This window comes from Microcebus murinus, chromosome 5 (genome assembly GCF_040939455.1).
Source record: "Microcebus murinus isolate Inina chromosome 5, M.murinus_Inina_mat1.0, whole genome shotgun sequence".
Classification (NCBI taxonomy): Eukaryota; Metazoa; Chordata; class Mammalia; order Primates; family Cheirogaleidae; genus Microcebus; species Microcebus murinus.
The window spans coordinates 76850310-76870773 of record NC_134108.1 but is presented as its reverse complement, the minus strand read 5'-3'; the positions used below and the strand labels follow the sequence as shown (position 1 = coordinate 76870773).

Here is a 20464-nt window from a genome sequence, read left to right as displayed (position 1 = left end):
CAAGTGTTGCTTTAAAATTCTTTTTTTCAGGTTATATACTAAAATTTGTTACCTCAAAGAGGACTTAATATTTTTTTATTATAAGCCTCAACCACCTACTCCCTACTCCAGAGGCAAAGGGTCTTCCCAGTTTCCTGTTTATCCCTTCAGACATACTTGATGCATTATAAAGAAAACATATAGTCCCCTCCCTTACATAATTGGTAATATACTATGCACAGTTTTTCTGATCTTACTTTACCTTAAAATGTCTTAGAGACTGTGGTGTTTCTGTCCGTGGCTCATAACTCCCATAGTCCTTGTTTAATCTTGGGGCTCTTTAGGCCTCAGGAAACAGAGTCTCTCTGGCTTCCCCTGCCTTTCTGGTTGTGGGTCATAAGACCCTCATTCCCGAGAGGGTCCCACCCCCTACCCTGCAGGCTAATCACATTTCCACACAATTGTCCGTAAAACCCCTAGAGGACTGGGTTCAGAGAGCTTCCAGATAGCTGAACATGTGGAGGTTCCTGGAGGGTGGCATGCTCTGCGCCCCTTCCCCCAGACCCCAACCTATGCGTTTCTTCATGTGTATCTTTTTGTAATATCCTTTGCGATAAATCAGTAAACATAAATAAATATTTCCCTGAGTTCTGTGAGCCGCTCTAGTAAATTAATTGAACACAGATGGGATCGTGGGAACCCTGTTTTTGAAGCTAGTCAGTTGGAAGTTCTGAAGGCCTGGATTTGGCAACTGACAGGAAAGAGGGGTCAGTTTTGGTGACTGAGCCCTCAACCTGTGGGACCTGATGCTATCTTGGGGTAGATAATGTTGGAATTGAATTAGAGGACACCTAGCTGAAATCTGCTGCTTGGTGTGTGGGGACAAACCCCACATTTGGTCACTGAAGTCTTCTGTGTTGATTGTTGTGGAGTTTAGAGGAAAGCACAGTTTGAGGAGAGTTTTTTCTATCACAAAGACCATTCATAAGAGTCTTTAAAAAGCACCCTCATTCCTTTCGGTGAGTGCATAGTATTCCATTGTATGAAGTACTGTTAATCAATACCACCATATTGACAGATATTTACAGTGTTGCCAATTTTAATTTTTTTCCTAATGCAATGTATAGATTAGCCTGCTACACATGCTATACATCTGTAGCGTGAGTTCCTAGAAGGAGAGCTGCTGTATCAGGACAGGTACATTTCTCATTTTGGTATACCTGATTAACACATTTTACCAGTAGTGTCTAAAAGTATTTGTTTTCCCTCACTTTTGTTAGTGTTATTAACCTTTTGATCTTTGCTATTGAAAAATAGTATCTCAATGTGGTCGTAATTTGTAGTTCTTTTATGAGTGAGATTGAACACCTATTTATATGTATAGTCCATTTCTATTTATTTTTTGATAATTGTCAGTTAATATTCTTTGCCCATTTTTCTATTTGGTCTTTAGAATATTATTTATAGCAGTTCTTTTTATTTTATTTTAAGAGACAGAGTCTCACTCTGTTGCTCAGGCTGGAATACAGTGGCATGATCATAGTTCACTGCAGCCTTTAACTCCTGGGCTCAAGCCATGCTCCTGCCTCAGCCTCCCAGGTAGCTAGGACTATAGGCACACACCACTATGCCTGGCTGATTTTTCTTATTTTTTTGTAGAGATGGGATCTTGCTATGTTGTTTAGGCTGGTCTCAAACTCCTGGCCTCAAGTGATCCTCCTACCTTGGCCACCCATAAATTACTGTTTTGAAGTCACTTGAAATTATTTATTCCTGGTTGGTATTCTACTAACTGGATAGAAAGTTAGGTTTATTTATTGTTTTAACTTTGTTTTTTATTTCGAGAAATTGCCTTTTGTTTTCATTTTCATTTATTTTATAATTATGTAAAAACATTTTTACATGGTTACAATGTCACATCTACAAAGAAGTTATATTCAGAAAAGTCTGGTTTGTGTCCTGATTCCCTTTTCCTTCCTTTTCCCCTTAAGGCAATCTGTTTTAAAAATTATGTGGCTTAGCCTTCCATTACTTTTTCTTTTTTAAAAATACAGGCATATACCACCCTTCTTGGAGAAACTGTCCACATTGTTTGGCACCTTGATTTTTTTTACTTAACAGTATATTCTGTAGATCACTCTACAGCAAGTATTCCGATATCTTTATCATCCCTATTATTGTTACATAATACTACATTTGATGGACTTACTATAGATGTTTAGTTAGTCCCCTGTTGATGAAAAGAGATTTTTCCCAATCTTTTGCTGTTACACATAGTGCCTTAATAATAGCCTCGTGCATGTATTTTTTTCACTTCTCTGCAGCTTGTTTGTGGGATAGATTCCTAGAATTGCACTTGCTATTTCACAGGGTAAATTTGCATGTAATTTTGCTAGATATTCCTAAATTCCCTGCTCCGTTTCCACTAGCATTGTATGAGAGTTCCTATTTCCCCATACATAACCGTGTAGAATATGTCATCAAACTTGAATTTGTGCTAATTTGAACATAGCACCCTCTTCACATATTTCACAATTTAATAGAATTTTAGGGACTTTTTTTTTTTTGAAACAGAATCTCGCTTTGTTGCCCAGGCTAGAGTGAGTGTCGTGGTGTCAGTCTAGCTCACAGCAACCTCAAACTCCTGGACTCAAATGATCCTATTGCCTCAGCCTCCCGAGTAGCTGGGACTACAGGCATGCGCCACCATGCCCAGCTGATTTTTTCTATATATATTAGTTGGCCAATTAATTTCTATTTATAGTAGAGACAGGGTTTTGCTCTTGCTCAGGCTGGTTTCAAACTCCTGACCTTGAGCAATCCGCCCGCCTCAGCCTCTCAGAGTGCTAGGATTACAGGCGTGAGCCACCACGCCTGGCCAATTTTAGGGACTTTTAAATTTACTTTTCTCCCCTGTCTTTCTGGAGTTTTTTTTTCTTTACAGCAACTCTCTTGTCATGATTTAAGGAATTTATTGAATTTGGTATTTTTCTCTCAAAACTGTAAAGTTTTTATGAAGTTATTCACACTGAAAATCTGTAAGGCTTCTCATGCTACAGGTGTTTCTAACCTTATTCCCTAAAGTGCTACATTTTAGGTGTTCTTTAGATAGAAAAAATTTGAACTTCATAGGGCAAAATAAACGATGTTTTCTATCACTAAATTCGTACATTGGTCTTATATATATATATATATATATAAACATGTATAATATACATATGTGTATGTATTATATATGTATATACATATACATATATATATTTGCTTGCAGATTTCCCATAATATTTTGAGAAAGTATATAGGTTTTTTTTTAAGAATATAAATATTGATGTTTTAAAATAAAACCTACAGGACACTTAGATGTGTCCAGTGATCTCTGAAGAGCATTCTAATTTGCTATTCAGTATCATCTAATTTTAAAAATACATGAACCATCCCTTCTTTAATAGTTGGAAATTTTATATTGTGCCTTTTCCCTCTTAAATTCATATTTCTGTTCCATTTTCCCATTGAATTTTAACTTAATATGATATATTTTTATGTAATTGAAAATCTTTTTATTATCCTGTTATACTTTAATAAAGAGATACACATTCACTGAAATTTAACACTAAGATTTTTGTTACTAAACGTTTCTACATTTTTAAAAGCTGGATTTGAGTTATAATTATTAAACAATCTAAAAAGTACGTTATAAATATTTATAGTTATGAAGCCTATTGTGCAAACTAATATTGGAAATGTTTCTTTTAAAATGTATGGGGCTGTTTTCCCTTTTATTCATTTAGTTCATGTGTTCATGAATATATTTATTTATTGCTTGAGTGAAACCTAATGATTGTACCTATTTATGGAGGCATTTTCTTTTTAAACCTTTTTTAGATATAAATGCCTAGAAGTCTTAGTCACATAATAAGTAGATAAATATGGAAGGGATTTTCCTATAGTATTATTCAGTTCTGTCCTTTGGAATTAAATGCCAAAAGTGACATAGTAACCATACATTTAAAAATTAAAAATAATTTGTAATCCAGTCACTAGAATTACTGGCTTTCTGAGTTATGGAGAAATATACGAAAAAAAAAAAAAACTTCAAGATTTGAGTAGCTAGAGAATTATACTTGTTACTTTTAGATTCCTTTTTTGTTGTTGTTTTTTAATCAGATACTCTCAAAGCATTGGAAAAACTGAAATCTTGTTAATTTTCAGTATGCTTTTGCCAAAACAATACATACATTTATTTATTTATTTATTTATTTATTTATTTATTTATTTATTTATTTATTTATGTCTTCTGTAGGCCAGGAACAATAATTTTTTGTAAAATAGTTTATATTTTGTGTATTCTTTTTAAAACATTGAAACTGCATATTTGGTTCATTTAATCTGTGGAAAAGGTCTTACTTACATATAATTTATTTGACAAAGGCAATTCACGTAGTCAAACCAGTCTTTTATCAGTAAAAAGTATGTCCTCATCTTTCATTTCAAATGTATATATGAATTCCTGTCTTCATGACAATTATATCATGTTTATAGTAAAATAGAACTTTGGTTTTGTGTTTTGTTTTGTTTTTGTTTTGAGACAGAGTCTTGCTCTGTTGCCCGGGCTAGAATGCCGTGGTGTCAGCCCAGCTCACAGCAACCTCATACTGCTGGGCTCAAGCAATCCTTCTGCCTCAGCCTTCCAAGTAGCTGGGACTACAGGCATGCGCCACCATGCCTGGCTAATTTTTTCTATATATTTTTAGTTATCCAGCCAATTTTTTTCTATTTTTAGTAGAGACGAGGTCTCGCTCTTGCTCAGGCTGGTCTCGAACTCCAGAGCTCCAGTGATCCACCCGCCTCAGCCTCCCAGAGTGCTTAGGATTACAGGCGTGAGCCACCGCACCTAGCCACAACTTTGGTTTTTGACCTGAGTTTGTTAGCTGGTTGTGATAAGGCACAGCAAATTTCAGTCTATCTCTCTTTTTTAAAAATCTGTACTGTCTTTGAATTGTTCTTGCTTGATTTTCTCCTAGGAATAGCTAGGAATAATGCTTTTTTTTGATAATATTTGGAGTAGAGGATATAAAGTCAATAAATGCAAATTTTTATCACTTTTACTTTTTCATTTTGCAATATAACTAAATTAAGGAAATTCTACTTTGGCCTAAAATACCCCTCTTCTATCCCATGCTTCATCTTTAACAGAAATATATATAAAACAAGGAAAGACACAAGTCCTACTATTTTTTTATATGCCAAAAGAGAGTTCAGATACCAATATTTCAAATAGTTCCTTGCAAGAGGTTTAGACCCTAATACAATAAGAATTATCTCTTTTTTTTTTGTTAAGTGGGAGGGGGCTATTGTGAAAGGGAAGATGGGAAAGCAGATGCCTTTTCTACAATTGAGTTTTTAAAGTAAATCAGTTTTAGGGAAGTGTAAAAATGGAGATTGAGGATTTAGAAGTTAATTACCATGGCTAAAGGTAAGCTATCCATGCCAGTTTACCCTTTATACTCAGAAAGTCTGTGTATCCCAGGGTTTTACGTATATCTGGATTTAGAATGGCTTGTAAGTAATATATAGGTCTTTCAACCTAAAGGAAGAAACTGAGGCAAAATTAATAAAAGTAGAGACTCTTTTGGGCCAGATTTGAGCATAGATTCAAGTTGCCCTGAATATGTGTTCCAATTAGCAGCAGTTACAAGTAGGTTTTTAAAGGAAAAAAGAGTGATGGGCATGGTTGCTCAAACCTGTAATCCTAACACTTTGGGAGGATGCCAAGGAGAAGGGAGAGTTGCTGGAGGCCAGGAATTGGAGAACAGCCTGTACAATGTAACAAGACCCCAACTCTACAAAAAATAGTAAAATTAACTAGGCATAGTTGCACATACACACCCATAGTCCCAGCTTCTAGAGTGGCACTAGGCAGGAGAATCACTTGAGCTCTTGAGCTCGAGGTTTCAGTGAGGTATGGTGACATCACTATAGTCTAGACCCAGCAACAGGGGTAGACTCAGGCTCAGAAAGGGGAAGGGGGGGCAGTTCCTAAATTGGTTACCAAGAATTCACATTAAAATAACATAAGCTATTGATTGGCTATTGTTCTTTGTATCGCAAATTCCAGGAATTTGAATATAAAGGGTTAGGGTCACAATACGCAACTTGTGATAACATTTTAGATAATTTTTTAGCTAGTCAGGAAACTACATCTAAGAAAAGAAAGAACAAAAATGCCTTTAACAGTTGTCTACAAGCAGGGTGGGAGCATGACTGAAGTCCCACACACAGGTCTCTCTGGGCCTGATAAATTTTGCATACCTTGGTTTAAACTAATAGGCCCATATGGATCATTAGTATAGCTTCTTTTCTCCATTTGCAAATGATCCTAGAATTAGGAGATAGCCTTTATTTTGGTTCACAGTGACTTTATATCCTTCCCTTTCTCTTTGACAGAGTAATCTTCTCTCTACCTTTGGGCTTCTGCAGTTTCACTGTGCTTCTTTAGGTAAAGGATTCATGTCTTTTGTTATGAAAAATTTTAGCCATTATCTCTGTGGATATTGCTTTTCCATATTATTCTTTCTGGGCCTCCTAGAGCACATGGGAGGACCATCATTTTTTTCATAGCCTTTAACCTATATTTTATACTTTAAAAGCAAAAAGGGATACAGGAGAGGATAAAGGAACAAAGAAAGAAATCATCCCTCTATCTTATTCTGGGTAATTTCCTCACCTCTGGCTTCCAGTTCACTAACTTTTATCTTCAGCTGTGTATCTATTCTGCTATTTAATCTATCCATTGATATATTTTTTTCTTTTTTTGAATTCCAATGACATTTATCATTTGTAGAACTTCTTTTGGTTCTCTTTCAAAATTGTGTGTTTCTTGTATGGTATGTCTAGTTTTTTCTTTACTGTTTCAGTTCTCATTTTGTTTTTAAGAATTTAGATGCTTTTAATGCACATTGTTAATGCCATTAGTAATTTAATGGATTCTTTTAGGTTCTCTTATCTGAAATTCTTAGGTGTTAAACTTCCTGAATATCTTGTGTTTTGTTTAAATTGAGATATGACACGTGATACTTTGGGTAGAAGATACCATGAATTTGATAATTTTTGCACTTAGCAGTCTCAGTGAAATATATTCATTGATGGAGCAAATACATATTGAGAACTGTGTTCTAGGTGATAGGGAGCAAAACAGGTTTTTGATTGTTGTTCCTTGGAACTTAAATTCTAGTAACTGGCTATGCTCATTACTTAATGAATATTATAATACAGGAGTTGGCAAGCTAAGGCTTACAGGCCAAACCTGGCCTTCAGTTTATGGTCTATAACTTGGAATGGTTTTTACATTTTTTTTTTTTTTTTAAATTTGATTTTTAAAAAATTTTTTTTTCTTGAGACAGAGTCTCACTTTGTTGCCCAGGCTAGAGTGAGTGCCGTGGTGTCAGCCTGGCTCACAGCAACCTCAATCTCCGGGGCTCAGCGATCCTACTGCCTCAGCCTCCCGAGTAGCTGGGACTACAGGCATGTGCCACCATGCCCGGCTAATTTTTTTTTTGTATATATATTTTTAGTTGGTCAATTAATTTATTTCTATTTTTGGTAGAGACGGGGTCTCGCTCAGGCTGGTTTCGAACTCCTGACCTTGAGCAATCCGCCCGCCTCGGCCTCCCAAAGTGCTAGGATTACAGGCGTGAGCCACCACGCCCGGCGGTTTTTACATTTTTAAATGCTTGAAAAAGAAATCAAAAGAATACTATTTCATGACATGTGAAGATTATATGAAATTTAAATTTGTGTCCATAAATAAAATTTCATTAGAAAATAGCCATACTCATTTGTTTATGTATTGTCTGTGGCTGCTTTTGTGCTACAACAGATTTGAATATTAGAACAGAGTTGAGTAGATACAACAGAGACTTTATGACCAACAAAGCCTAAAATATTTCTAGCCCTTTACAGAAAAAGTTTGCTGATCCCTGTATCTTTTTTTATGTGTAAATGTAGTCTATAATTGATATCCATTGAGAGAAGCATACAGTAATCCTCCCTTATCCATCCGGGGATACATTTTAAGACTCCCAGTGAATGCCTGAAACCTTGGATAGTACCAAACCCTATATACTGGGATGAAACATTGGTGGAACCATACCATAAACAAAAATGGCTGTCACTCATGCTTTATGATTTATGATGCCAGAACATGGGCAGATAATTTTTGTTTTTGAGAGTATTTGGCATCTTAGCTCTGTACACTACTCCTGGCTTTATAATATGCCCCAAAGTCCAAAAGTTAATCTGTCTAGTCATGTTTTATGCCCTGGTGCCTCCTTTGTACTTCAGTCAGTTAGTATGTACTTCCTTGACCTGAACATTATTCTCAATCTCTGGAAAATTCAATGATGATATCATAGCAAAACTTTAGAAACAATCTCAGTATTTACTAATAGGGGATTGGTTAAATTAAAATATTTTCGGACCCACAGTGTAACTGAAACCATGGAAAGCAAAACCAAATAAATAAGGGTGAACTACTATATAACATTTTGGGGTGAGTGGTATATTATAGTAGTTAATCAGACAGAATGTCAGATTTTAGGCCTGCTAATAACTATACACTTTATAGAATTGTGAGATTTATATGAGACTATGTAATTCATATAGTGCATGGCACTAGCAAATTTCCATAAATAGCTATATTTTATCATTATTACACACAGTGTTGTTGAACCTTTGTAAATGGGTGTTCATTTGCAAATAATGATATGTTTATAGTTGCAGATCTGATGTCAGTAAGGCCCATGTTTATAGTTGGTTTTCTAGTCATGTGATCTGTTTTCAAACAGATAAATCATCTTTTCACAGCAGTTCTCCCGATGCTGTGCTTGCATTACCTGGAAAATTGTCTTAGGCTGGTGGGGGCAGATTAAAGTTTTTCAGGAACCTTCACACTGAATATATCATCTTGAATTTAATTAATAGGCATGCTCTAATCTGAGAGATAATTGGCCATATATATGTATTTTTTAACTCATTATACCTTATTTCCTCCTAGTAATTTAGTGTAGATTACTAAGATAGGAGCATAAATAAAATGATGGAAAATAAAAACAATTAGAAGAGAAGTATGCCAGGTCTAAAATAACTTATATGTTGTGTTTTACTTCAACAATTGTCTATGAATTTTCTGGCAACTAGAATTGTGTCCTATAATTTTGTAATTGTGGGATAAGAGAATTTTTACAAATTTATACCCTAAGATACTCCTGTGGAAATTTTTTCCCACCCCTGGAGCTATATATCTAAGTATAATATGGTAGGGAACCTTTTTCTAAGGGAATTTGACAATATAATAAAGGCTTGTTTTCATGAGATACATAGTTATCTGACAAAGCTAGAAGTACTGGTTGTATTTTTGTGGAAAAGTATATATAGCTTTTGATAGCAAGCTATAGGCAACAGAATTGGGAAATTTAAGAATTTGACTTAATGTAGATCAGATTCTGTCTCTACATAAATTCAGTTCTCTGTATAAGTTGCTTTGGTTTGATTTGGGTTGTCAAAGCTTTGCCCAAATGCTTTCTCAAAAAAAGTTTTGAAAATTTATGATCACTTCAGATACTTGGTTGAATTAGCTATTATGTGCCTCTCTATATTTTGGGATAGATAACTTTGGCTTAAATAATTCTTAAGAGGAAGGATTAATTAGTACATTAATGTAAAGACATTGATAGTATAGTTCTATTGATTTTTGAGATATTCTGTACCTTAATGGTTTTCCGTCTTCATTGGAATGATATTTTCACCTCTTGTTAAGAATCACCATTTATATTTCTACAAATAGCACTGTAAAAATTCTTCATGCACTGTAGTGTGGGAAAGCATAGGCTTCGGAATCAGACCAATCTTTGTTCTAATCCATTTACTTAGTTTGGGAAAGTTACTTTGCTTTGTAAGCTCAGTGATCTTTAAAACATAGGGATAGAGTTGTTATAAAGTTTAAATGACATATGGTGGGCTTTTTAATTAAAGACATCTGTGTTTCTAATTGGAAGCTAATAGTTAATTGAATTTCTACCTTTATGCCCATTCTTGGGCTAGGCAATTTGTGTCTGCTATCTTTGTTAATGTTAATGTAATAACCCCATGATTACAAGGAAAATTACCTGGCTAGAGACAACAGTCCCATCTGAGTCATAAATCATTATCTTTCCACAGTAGTAATAGTATGTTTTCTGTATAAAAAGGTGATCAAATCCAGAAGTGATTATATTCTCCTACTAAGGGTAATGAAGTACCATGTTAACCTGTTATCTTTATCCCCTGTAGTTCTGTTCCTATTATCAGTTTTTTCTCCTGATTTTTGATTACATTTTCTTCTTTCTTAGGAATGGTAGGTACTGCATATAAAAAATAGAGTTAATTTGTGGCCTAGGATAATCTCTTCCTCTAGAGAGGATATACATTTGCTAAAGTACTTGTGACTTTAGTCCTAGTGACTAGGAGCACTACCAATGTCAAATTATGTTATTCCATTGATACTCAAATGTGGTCCCCTGATCAGCGTATCAACATCAACTGGGAACTTAGATGTGCAGATTCTCAGGCCCACCTGAGAACTACTGAATCAGAAGAAACTATAAGGGTGGGGCATAACAATTTGTTTTAATAAATCATACAGATAATTCTTGTCTACTCTAAAATTTGGGAGCAACTACCTTAATCCAACTGGGAATTGAGATGGTTGGAAACTGAATTTCAGTCCATGAGTGCTATAATAGTTCTAATTCACCCTTATTTGTAGGCTCTAAGCCTAATCCAGATTTTTTTTTTTTTGAGACAGTCTCACTTTCTTGCCCAGGCTAGAATGAGTGCCATGGCGTCTTAGCTCACAGCAACCCCAATCTCCTGGGCTCAAGCAATCCTGCTGCCTCAGCCTCCCGAGTAGCTGGGAATGTGCCACCATGCCTGACTAATTTTTTGTATATATATTTTTAGTTGGTCAATTCATTTCTTTCTATTTTTAGTAGAGACAGGTCTCGCTCTTGCTCAGGCTGGATTTAAACTCCTGTCCTCGAGCGATCTGCCCGTCTCAGCCTCCCAGAGTGCTAGGTTTATAGGCGTGAGCCACCGAGCCTGGCCTCTAATCCAGATTTTTTAATTAAAAAAAAAAAAATTGTTTTTGAGACAGGGTCTCTCACTATGTTGCTTAGGCTGGACTTTAACTTCTATGCTCAGGTGACCTGCCAGCCTCAGCTAGGACTACAGGTGCATGTCCCTGTGCCTGGCCCCTAATCCAAATTTTGAGGTGTTTGAGGCCTTCTGTTTTTGGTTGATGTAGGACTCTACTTTTGTCTCCCTAGCTATGTGAGTCTGTTGGAAGTTTAAGCTCAGCTTCTCAACCCCTCAGCTACATCTTCTGGAATCCACAGGTGCCTCATGGGAAAGTAGCCTCATGTCTGGGCTCAGCTCTCTGGGTTTCTTGTTCCTGATAGTCTGTTAATCTCATAAGAGATTAGGAAATAAAGAAATGCTCAAGGAGGAGAAAGTGATAAACAGTGTGTCAAAAATGGATAATTTTGGATTATGGAATGTAGTTATGCCATAAATAAGAATGGTGTTGGCATAATGAACTCTCTCCTCAGGAGGGCTTTTTAAATGAGAGATATTTTTATTTGAGCGCACTGTGGAGTTTCTATAGAAATAACTGGGGAAAGCTAGGCACAGTGCCTATAGTCCCAGCTATTCTGGTAAGGTGGAAGGATTATTTGAGGCCACGAGTTGAAAGCTGTAGTGTGCTGTGTTTGTGCCAATGAGTAGCCTCAGGACTCCAGCTTAGGCAACATAGTAAGACTATCTCAAAATTTTTTTTTTAAATTACATTAATTTAAAAAAAAATATCTGAGGAAAAAATTGTTCACATTCTTAGTATATTTTCTTGTAAAAGAGTAAAAATAATATTAAGCTATTGTTTCAAATATAAAATACATAGTAGATAAAAATGATTTTTTAATTTTGGGGGGGAAATTATCACTAACAACTGAGGAATTTTTTGTCTTAAAGATTCTGAAGTCATCTTTTGTATGTCTTGTGCAATGACTGTAACAAAGGCATGTTTCTTTGTTGAGAAGAGGTTGGGGGGCATCCTGCTATACTGTGATCTCCCCAAGGTGATGGTTATTATTTGCACCTGTAAAAGTATAAAGACATTATCTCAGTATCTGTGTTTATCTTAGTTTCTGTGTTTCTATCAAAACATTAATGTTAAGGCAAAAGTCGTTATAGAAAAGCACAACTTAAAATGACATCTGATTGCCATATTTGGTGGTATTGTTTCACAGATAGCAAGAAAGCCTGTTAAACAGAAGAAATACTTATTATTTACTCTCTGGAGAAAGCTGTACTAAGATCCTCTGCCCTTACTTTCTCAAATATCTTTGGAGAGATTTACATGAACTCTAGGAACCCTAGGAAAAAAGTATTAACAGTTGAATTGGCCTTCGATCCATGCCAGTGCTACCCCTCTCCCTCACCCCTAGTAGCTGTACCTTTTTACTACTGTTTTTTAAAATGGGTTTTCAAGTAGTTGTTGATAGATTATCTTATTATGGTGTTTATTGACTCTTTAACATTTATGGATCTTTTTTACAGTTAAATCGTCGATCTGGAATTGTTGCTACTAGTTCTGGTGATTTCTTCTTGAAGACATATGTAAGGCGCAACAAGACTGAAAGTTTTAAAACTTTGAAAGGCAACTCAATTGGACTTAACATGTTGAGCAACAATAAGAAATTGAGGTATAGGTGCTTCACCACACATTCCTACAGAAAAGATAAAGAAAGGGTTTGACACCAAAAGCTAACTACCTTTGTGGCCAATCTGCCCAATCTATACCATTTCTTTTGAATTTGTCAGTAGGGTTAAGAGATAGGATGTTCCAGTATGTGGATTCATTGCTTTGAATCTTGAGAGTAGGGTTGATTGCAATGATTTCTTCATTCTAAATAAAACATATTGCAAGAAACATTTCAGTAGGCTGGGATCTCATGAGTTTGCTTTCATACAGTTAGCAGAATCTTAGTCATAATATGATAAGTAGATGGCAGCATAGTGTTGGGGTGGTCTTAGAAGATGCTAATCAAGATTATGTTCGCGAGGAACTTTTTTTAATTTTTTTTTTTTTTTTTAAGATTTCTATTCCTCTTCTCTTCCAGATATAGCCCACCTTTCCTAGTGGTTGACATAGTGAACCACTGCTGATAGGATTGGTCTATCAGTAACAACCTGGGAATAAGGTTCAAAATTACTACTTTATGTGTCAGTTTATACATAGACAACTGAGGTACATAAAGGCTAAGTAACTTTCAAGTCATTGGCAGAATTAGTAGAATTTAGGACTCCTGATTTCTATTCTAGTATTCTACTTTTTTAAAAAAAAAACTCGATTAGAAACATTTATTTGAAAGACTAATGCAGGAAGTGGAGAACTTCTAATGGACAGTTTAACATTGCCAATTGGGTTTATCTTTAAATAATTTTTTTAATGGTAAAGGTTTCTCTGTATGTGCTCATATTTTAAAGGATTTATTTCATAAATGTATATGTAATTTTTCCCTGTTCAAATAATTTTTTGTTTCTTGAATCTGCAGTGAAAATACACAAAATGCATCATTATGTTCTGGAACTGTAGTTCATGGTAGACGTTTTCACCATGCTCATGGGCAGATACCAGGAGTAAAAACAGCAGCCCAAAGGTAAGGATTCTAATTGCCTTTGTACATACTGTCCTCCTTAATGAAGTTTTTTTTAAAAATAATTTTTTTCTTTGTGAAACTTCACTGTTTTCACTCTCCATAAGAAGATATATTTCTGAAATAATTAATAATGTGGAATTTTATTATTTTATATTTGCTTTTGAATTAATCACATTCTGTAAGAATTTTTAGGTAAGAGCCATTCTATTGTATTATAGTCTAGAAGATCAAGAAAATATTTAAATTAAATTTTTAACATTGACTTTACAATGTTTGACTAAGATATCTTCAGTTGGTGGGTTAGCCTGGGAGACTAAAACTACAGCCATTAACTAAATCTTACCTTAGTTTATAAGATTCTATAATAACAAAATAAATCACCTTATTAGTTTAAAATATTTGAGAAAATTTTTATTTTTAGTAGTTTTAGTTAGATTGATGAGTTCTCATTGATCTTGAAACTACTGCTTGAACCTTGAAATAATGATAGTAACAGTTGAGGAAAACTTGGCATTTTAAATACTTCTGAGGTTTTTCAGAACCATTTTTGGAATGTTACATCCATTTTCAGTTGACTCAAATTCTTAGGCTCCAACAGTTAAATACATAATCTATTTATTGCATTATAAAGAATTTTTTATAACTAGTAAGATTTAAAGATTTGGTATATATTTTGGATGCTATTCTTCATTCTCTTTGAATGTCAGTCTAGGCTACTCATTCAGGAAACGTGTCCTTAACTTTAGGAACCCTTGCTATATTTGCTATTTACATAGATTTGCTATAACATAGATTTTTGACTTAAAAACCTTAATATTTCTCTTTCTTTTGCTTAACTATTTTATCATAGTCTTCACATAGATACTTGAAAAATTCAACTAAAAGGATGGAAAGAGAAATTACTGCACATACCAAAAATTGGCTTGCTCTATTGCAAGGTACACAAACAAATCAAGCTCTCTGACCTGCATGTGGCACAAACATGAGAATAAATGATGAAAGTTATTAAGGGAGGGAGGAAGAGGAGATACTCTTTCTCACATACTGATCACTGAAAATACTAATAGAAACCATTGTTGATAAAGATGTCTTCTTGACATTCTAAAAATGAAAGTTGAAATACTAATCAAGTTAAATGATACATTTGTAACCAAAATTATTATTGTTGCTTTTGAAGTTATTAATTAGTTTAGAATTATTTGCACTGTGACCTGTTATTCTCCATTTCTCATTTCCTTGTTGGTAATGTTAAAAAAAATAGATTACAGTTTGGAAATTGGGTTGCGTTCTGTTTTATTCCAGGTCTAAGCACCTATTATACTTTGTGTGTCATTGCTCATCTTCGTCAATGACTAGATTCACTTAATAAGAACTATTAATAGTATTTCTAGTGAAATATTGTTTCTTAAAAAACAATAATAACCTAAATTCATTTGTATTTTAAAAAAATGGGCCAGGCACAGTGTCTCATGCCTGTAATCCCAGCACTGTGGGAGTCCAAGGTAGGAGGATCTCTTGGGGCCAGGAGCTCTAGACCAGCGTGGGCAACATAGTGATACCTATTCTCTACAGAAAATAAGAAACATTACTTGGGCATAGTGGTGTATGCCTGTAGTCCCTGCTGCTAGGGAGGCTGAAACAGGATTGCTTGAGTCCAAGAGTTCGAGGCTGCAGTGAGCTATGATCCTGCCACTGCATTCCAGCCTGGGTGATAGAGTGAGACCTTGTCTCTAGATAAATAAATAAATAAATAATCGATATGAGTGAAATACTTCACAAGAATGATTAGGGGCAGTAAAGAAAACTATAAAGGGTCAAGTCAGCAGGACAAATTCTACTTATTTGTCTTTTATTTATTCTGTATAAGAATAAACATTTCTTATTCCAACTGTGGTGTGGCTATCATTAAAAAGATTTTGATATTCAGAAACAAGTCATTTTGAGTTTTAAATTTTTCTTCCTTCAAAAACATTGAGTGATTTCCTGCTATACACCAATCATAGATGAAGTGCATCTTTGAAGTATTCAAAGATGAATATGGCTGGGCGCGTTGGCTCATGCCTGTAATGGCCAGGCTTGGTGGCTCACGCCTGTAATCCTAGCACTCTGGGAGACCAAGGCGGGTGGATTGCTCGAGGCCAGGAGTTCGAAACCAGCCTGAGCAAGAGCAAGACCCCGTCTCTACTATAAATAGAAAGAAATTAATTGGCCAACTAACATATATATATATATATGTATATATATATACACATACACATATATGTAAAATTAGCTGGGCATGGTAGCACATGCCTGTAGTCCCAGCTACTTGGGAGGCTGAAGCAGGAGAATCACTTGAGCCCAGGAGTTTGAGGTTGCTGTGAGCTAGGCTGACGCCACGGCACTCACTCTAGCCTGGGCAACAAAGTGAGACTCTGTCTCAAAAAAAAAAAAAAAGATGAATATGACAGAATTCCTGTCCTTGAAGTTCAGATTTGCTTAGGGTAGAGATTAATTAAGGTACAGAAAGACAAGTAAACAAATGAATACATGGTAAATACAGTAGTAGAGAATACAAAATATATTACAGAGTAATATTACAGAGAAGGGAAGAATTCACAAAGGAAGGATTAAAGGAGCTTTTGAGAGTGTCCCAAGTAGAAAAGGACACTCCATGTCCATGTAGTAGAAATCCCATTTTCAGAGGCATGAATAAAAACTTTACCTAAGATGGTGGTTACCAAGCAGTTACCACAATTATCAGGCCTCAGGTGAGGGTGAACACATTGGCTTTTATGGTTTCTCCTAAATTTTGCTTATTTTCTCCAGTCTTAATTTGAAATGAAAAGAATTGCCACTAGTTTAGTAATTCATGCAAAGAGTATTTTGGGGGCAAGTGGTATAAATTGTCTTTTAGGTAAATTAGACCTACATTCTGTGTAATTTGTACTCCTTTATAGTAAAACATGGAAACAAGTGCTTCACACTTTTTTTAATCTATAAAGAATAAGTGAAAATTGTTAAACTATCACAGAAGATTAGCTAGTCTTTGAGATGTAATTAAAATTTCAATCTGTTTTCTTATTGCTATTCCAAATGTTAATTTAATTGCTATTTAAAAGATAGGTTGGGCCAGGTGTGGTGGCTCACGCCTGTAATCCTAGCACTCTGGGAGGCCAAGATGGGCAGATCATTTGAGCTCAGGAGTTCTAAACCAGCCTGAGCAAGAGTGAGACCCCGTCTCTACTAAAAAATAGAAAGAAATTAATTGCCCAACTGAAAATATATAGAAGAAATTAGCCAGGCATGGTGGTGCATGCCTGTAGTCCCAGCTACTAGGGAGGCTGAGGCAGAAGGATCGCTTGAGCCCAGGAGTTTGAGGCTGCTGTGAGCTAGGCTGACACCACGGCACTCTAGCCCGGGCAACAGAGTGAGACTGTCTAAAAATAAATAAATAAAAATAAAAGGTTGTTTATACACTAATAGTGATAGAGGAGAATAGTATTAGAATGGAAAAAAAACAAAATGCAGAAATTTCAAAATCTATGTACTATCCCCACCCCTAACTTTAATCAAATTGCTAAAACAACACATTTTATGAGTTTGTTTTATTTACATTTTCACCTTAGCAGGGCTTTTTAAGGGTAGATGAAAAGATTTATAAGGACCATAAAGGAAGATGAATGTCTTTCTGCAAAAGCATATATAATCCATAAATGGGAAAATAATTTCCTAGAATAAGCAAGATTATTAATGAAAAGCACCAGTTTGAATGAATTTTTGAAGTCCTAACTCAGGTCATGGATATCAGAATTAATGAGCCTCTTTCTTTCTTCCTTTCTTCCTTTCTTTCCTTTCTTTCCTTTCTTTCCTTTCTTAATTTAAAGACCAATAGTACAGCACTAGTTCAAGGTAATTTTTCCTTTCCATTTTGTATGAAGTAGTTCATTAGGAATGTGAACTGATATTTTTTTACAAAGTCGTGTATTACTATAATGACTTCCTCATTTTTTATGTATTTTTTTAATATATAAGCCCTTGTAGGATAAGACTTGATAATAAACATATTGAAGACACTTGTAAAATGCTACGACTTACAAATTAGATATTATAAGACAGTTGAGTGTAGGGGTGTGTGTGTGTGTGTGTTTTGGTCTTACTAACTCCCTTGGTTTATTGGGAAGTACCGAAGCTGTTTCTTCTACTTCTTCTTGCCTTTATACAGGTGAGTTTGAAAAACAACAAAAACAGAAGAGAATTAAACTATTCTCACTTCTTGGGCCCAACAGTATAGAATTAGAAATGGCTATATTAGTTATTAATGCCTAACTTGTGGTTTTCATTTTACTTTTCCTAGAAATACATTTCCATAAGAAATAAATATATAGGATAAGGTAGATTACATTTAAACTTTTATATTTATATTTTGCTTCACTTACTTTAAAGGGATGTGATAATATTCCCACACATTTTTTGTCAGTTAGCCAACACAGATTTATTTTGTGTAAGTTTTTTTTTTTTTTTCTTTTTTTTTTTTTTTTGAGACAGAGTCTCACTTTGTTGCCCAGGCTAGAGTGAGTGCCGTGGTGTCAGCCTAGCTCACAGCAACCTCAAACTCCTGGGCTCAAGCAATTCTCCTGCCTCAGCCTCCCTGAGTAGCTGGGACTACAGGCATGTGCCACCATGCCCGGCTAATTTTTTTCTATATATATTAGTTGGCCAATTAATTTTATTTCTATTTATAGTAGAGACGGGGTCTTGCTCTTGCTCAGGGTGGTTTCGAACTCCTGACCTCAAGCAATCCGCCCGCCTCGGCCTCCCAGAATGCTAGGATTACAGGCGTGAGCCACCACGCCCGGCCAAGTTTTTCTTTTTTAATCACAAAGGTAAAATTTCACACGATAATATAAATTTATGCTTCTTTTCCTTACTGTTGAAATTTTCTTACATACATGTTTTTTGTGAATATTGTTTATGTAAAAAGAAGTTACCATATTTCTTTCTTCTTAATTGGCTAGGATTGAATTGATACACCACATGATAGGAATATATGAGCTAATATGGGGATTTGAGGATTTTTTAAACTATGCTTTGCTTATAGTGCTGAATATTTAGTTCCCTTTCATAATAAAGTGGAATAATTTTAGGATGTGAATCTTGTTTTATTCTAAGTTGAGTACTTACATAATTTTACTCTTGAGTAACAGATATTGATAGCTTTTTGGAGTTTCTACGAACTGTGGAGAGAGGTAGAACTTTATACATTGCGCTTGCAATAAAGGCCATGATTTTAAATTGCAGGCCTTTCCTTGTATCCCAAATCATATACTGTATTTAATCTAAGACTTTTGTACAGAAGTTTCAGCCTTAAAACTTTTTTTCTTACTCAAAATCAAATAATCATACCTGATATGATTAGGATTGGAACTACCAAAAAATTTATAGCTTTTAGGAAATTTTATTGTTCCTTGAAAACGGTTTACATACTACTACAGTAGTCCCTCTTCTCCCTTTAATGGTTTTGATTTCTGAAGTTACATTTACCAGTGGTCAACTGCAGTCCAAAAAGTATTTAATTTAATCATTGCCCTATTAGTAGATACTGAGATTGTTTCTAAGTTTGCTATGATATCAGTATTGAATTTTCAGAGATTATAATGTTATAATGTTCATTATAATGTTCAGGCAAGGAAGTACATACTAATTCATAAAAGTACAAAGGAGACACCAGGGCATAAAACATGAATATACAAGGCCGGGCGCTGTGGCTCACGCCTGTAATCCTAGCTCTTGGGAGGCCGAGGCGGGCGGATTGCTCAAGGTCAGGAGTTCAAAACCAGCCTGAGCAAGAGCGAGACCCCGTCTCTACTATAAATAGAAAGAAATTAATTGGCCAACTGATATATATAGAAAAAATTAGCCGGGCATGGTGGCACATGCCTGTAGTCCCAGCTACTCGGGAGGCTGAGGCAGGAGGATCGCTTGAGCCCAGGAGTTTGAGGTTGCTGTGAGCTAGGCTGACGCCACGGCACTCACTCTAGCCTGGACAACAAAGTGAGACTCTGTCTCAAAAAAAAAACAAAACATGAATATACAGATTAATTCTGGTACTATGTGGCAATGCTATGGGGCATATGATAAAGCTAGGTGTAATGTACAGAGCAAAGAACTCAAATACTTTCAAAAACAAAAATAAAAATAATCTTCCCATGTTCTCGCAACATAAATCAGAAAGCATGGGTGACAGCCATTTTGTTTATGGAATGCTTCTACCAGTGCTTCATTTTCAGTAGATAGATTTGGTACTATCCATGGTTTCAGGCACCCACTGGTGTCTTGGAATGTATCCCCTGAGGATAAGTCAGGGGACTACTTATATCCTCAAATGTTTGATAGGTACATAAAGCCCTTTCAGGAGTTTTTCATAGTTATGTATAGTCATCTTTTTTTCCTATTAAATATTAAAGATTGTTTAGGTTAAATTATTGTGTATATTGACAAAAAATTGAAAACAATTTAGACAAGATTCAAAACATAGTAAATATATATAATATGTGTTTAAAACAAATTGATCACATTATAGTTTTGTCTTAATTGACTAAGTTACTACAAATACAATGTTATGTCAACAATGAGGTCTTTCCTCTTACATTTTTTTTCTTTTTCATGTTTTAAGCAATCTGGACCGAAAAGAAAGGTAAGCTTAACATTGATGAAATTAGAGCATGAATAAGCAGTTAAATATCAAGCTATTT

At 35.1% G+C, this 20464-nt stretch overlaps 1 protein-coding gene across 4 annotated transcripts in view; it reads left to right on the top strand.

The window, feature by feature from the left end:
• The window catches only part of SENP6 (SUMO specific peptidase 6), a 112612-nt gene that overhangs the window by 18810 nt on the left and 73338 nt on the right, over window positions 1-20464 (top strand). For 2 of the 4 annotated variants that reach the window (XM_012743141.3, XM_012743136.2), the window contains 3 exons: window positions 12628-12773; window positions 13626-13730; window positions 20386-20406. In XM_012743141.3, coding sequence (XP_012598595.1) covers window positions 12748-12773; window positions 13626-13730; window positions 20386-20406 — 152 coding nt within the window. In that variant the 5' untranslated portion in view covers window positions 12628-12747. The remainder of the gene's footprint in view (window positions 1-12627; window positions 12774-13625; window positions 13731-20385; window positions 20407-20464) is intronic. The other 2 variants (XM_012743137.3, XM_076003179.1) reach the window with 1 other exon arrangement.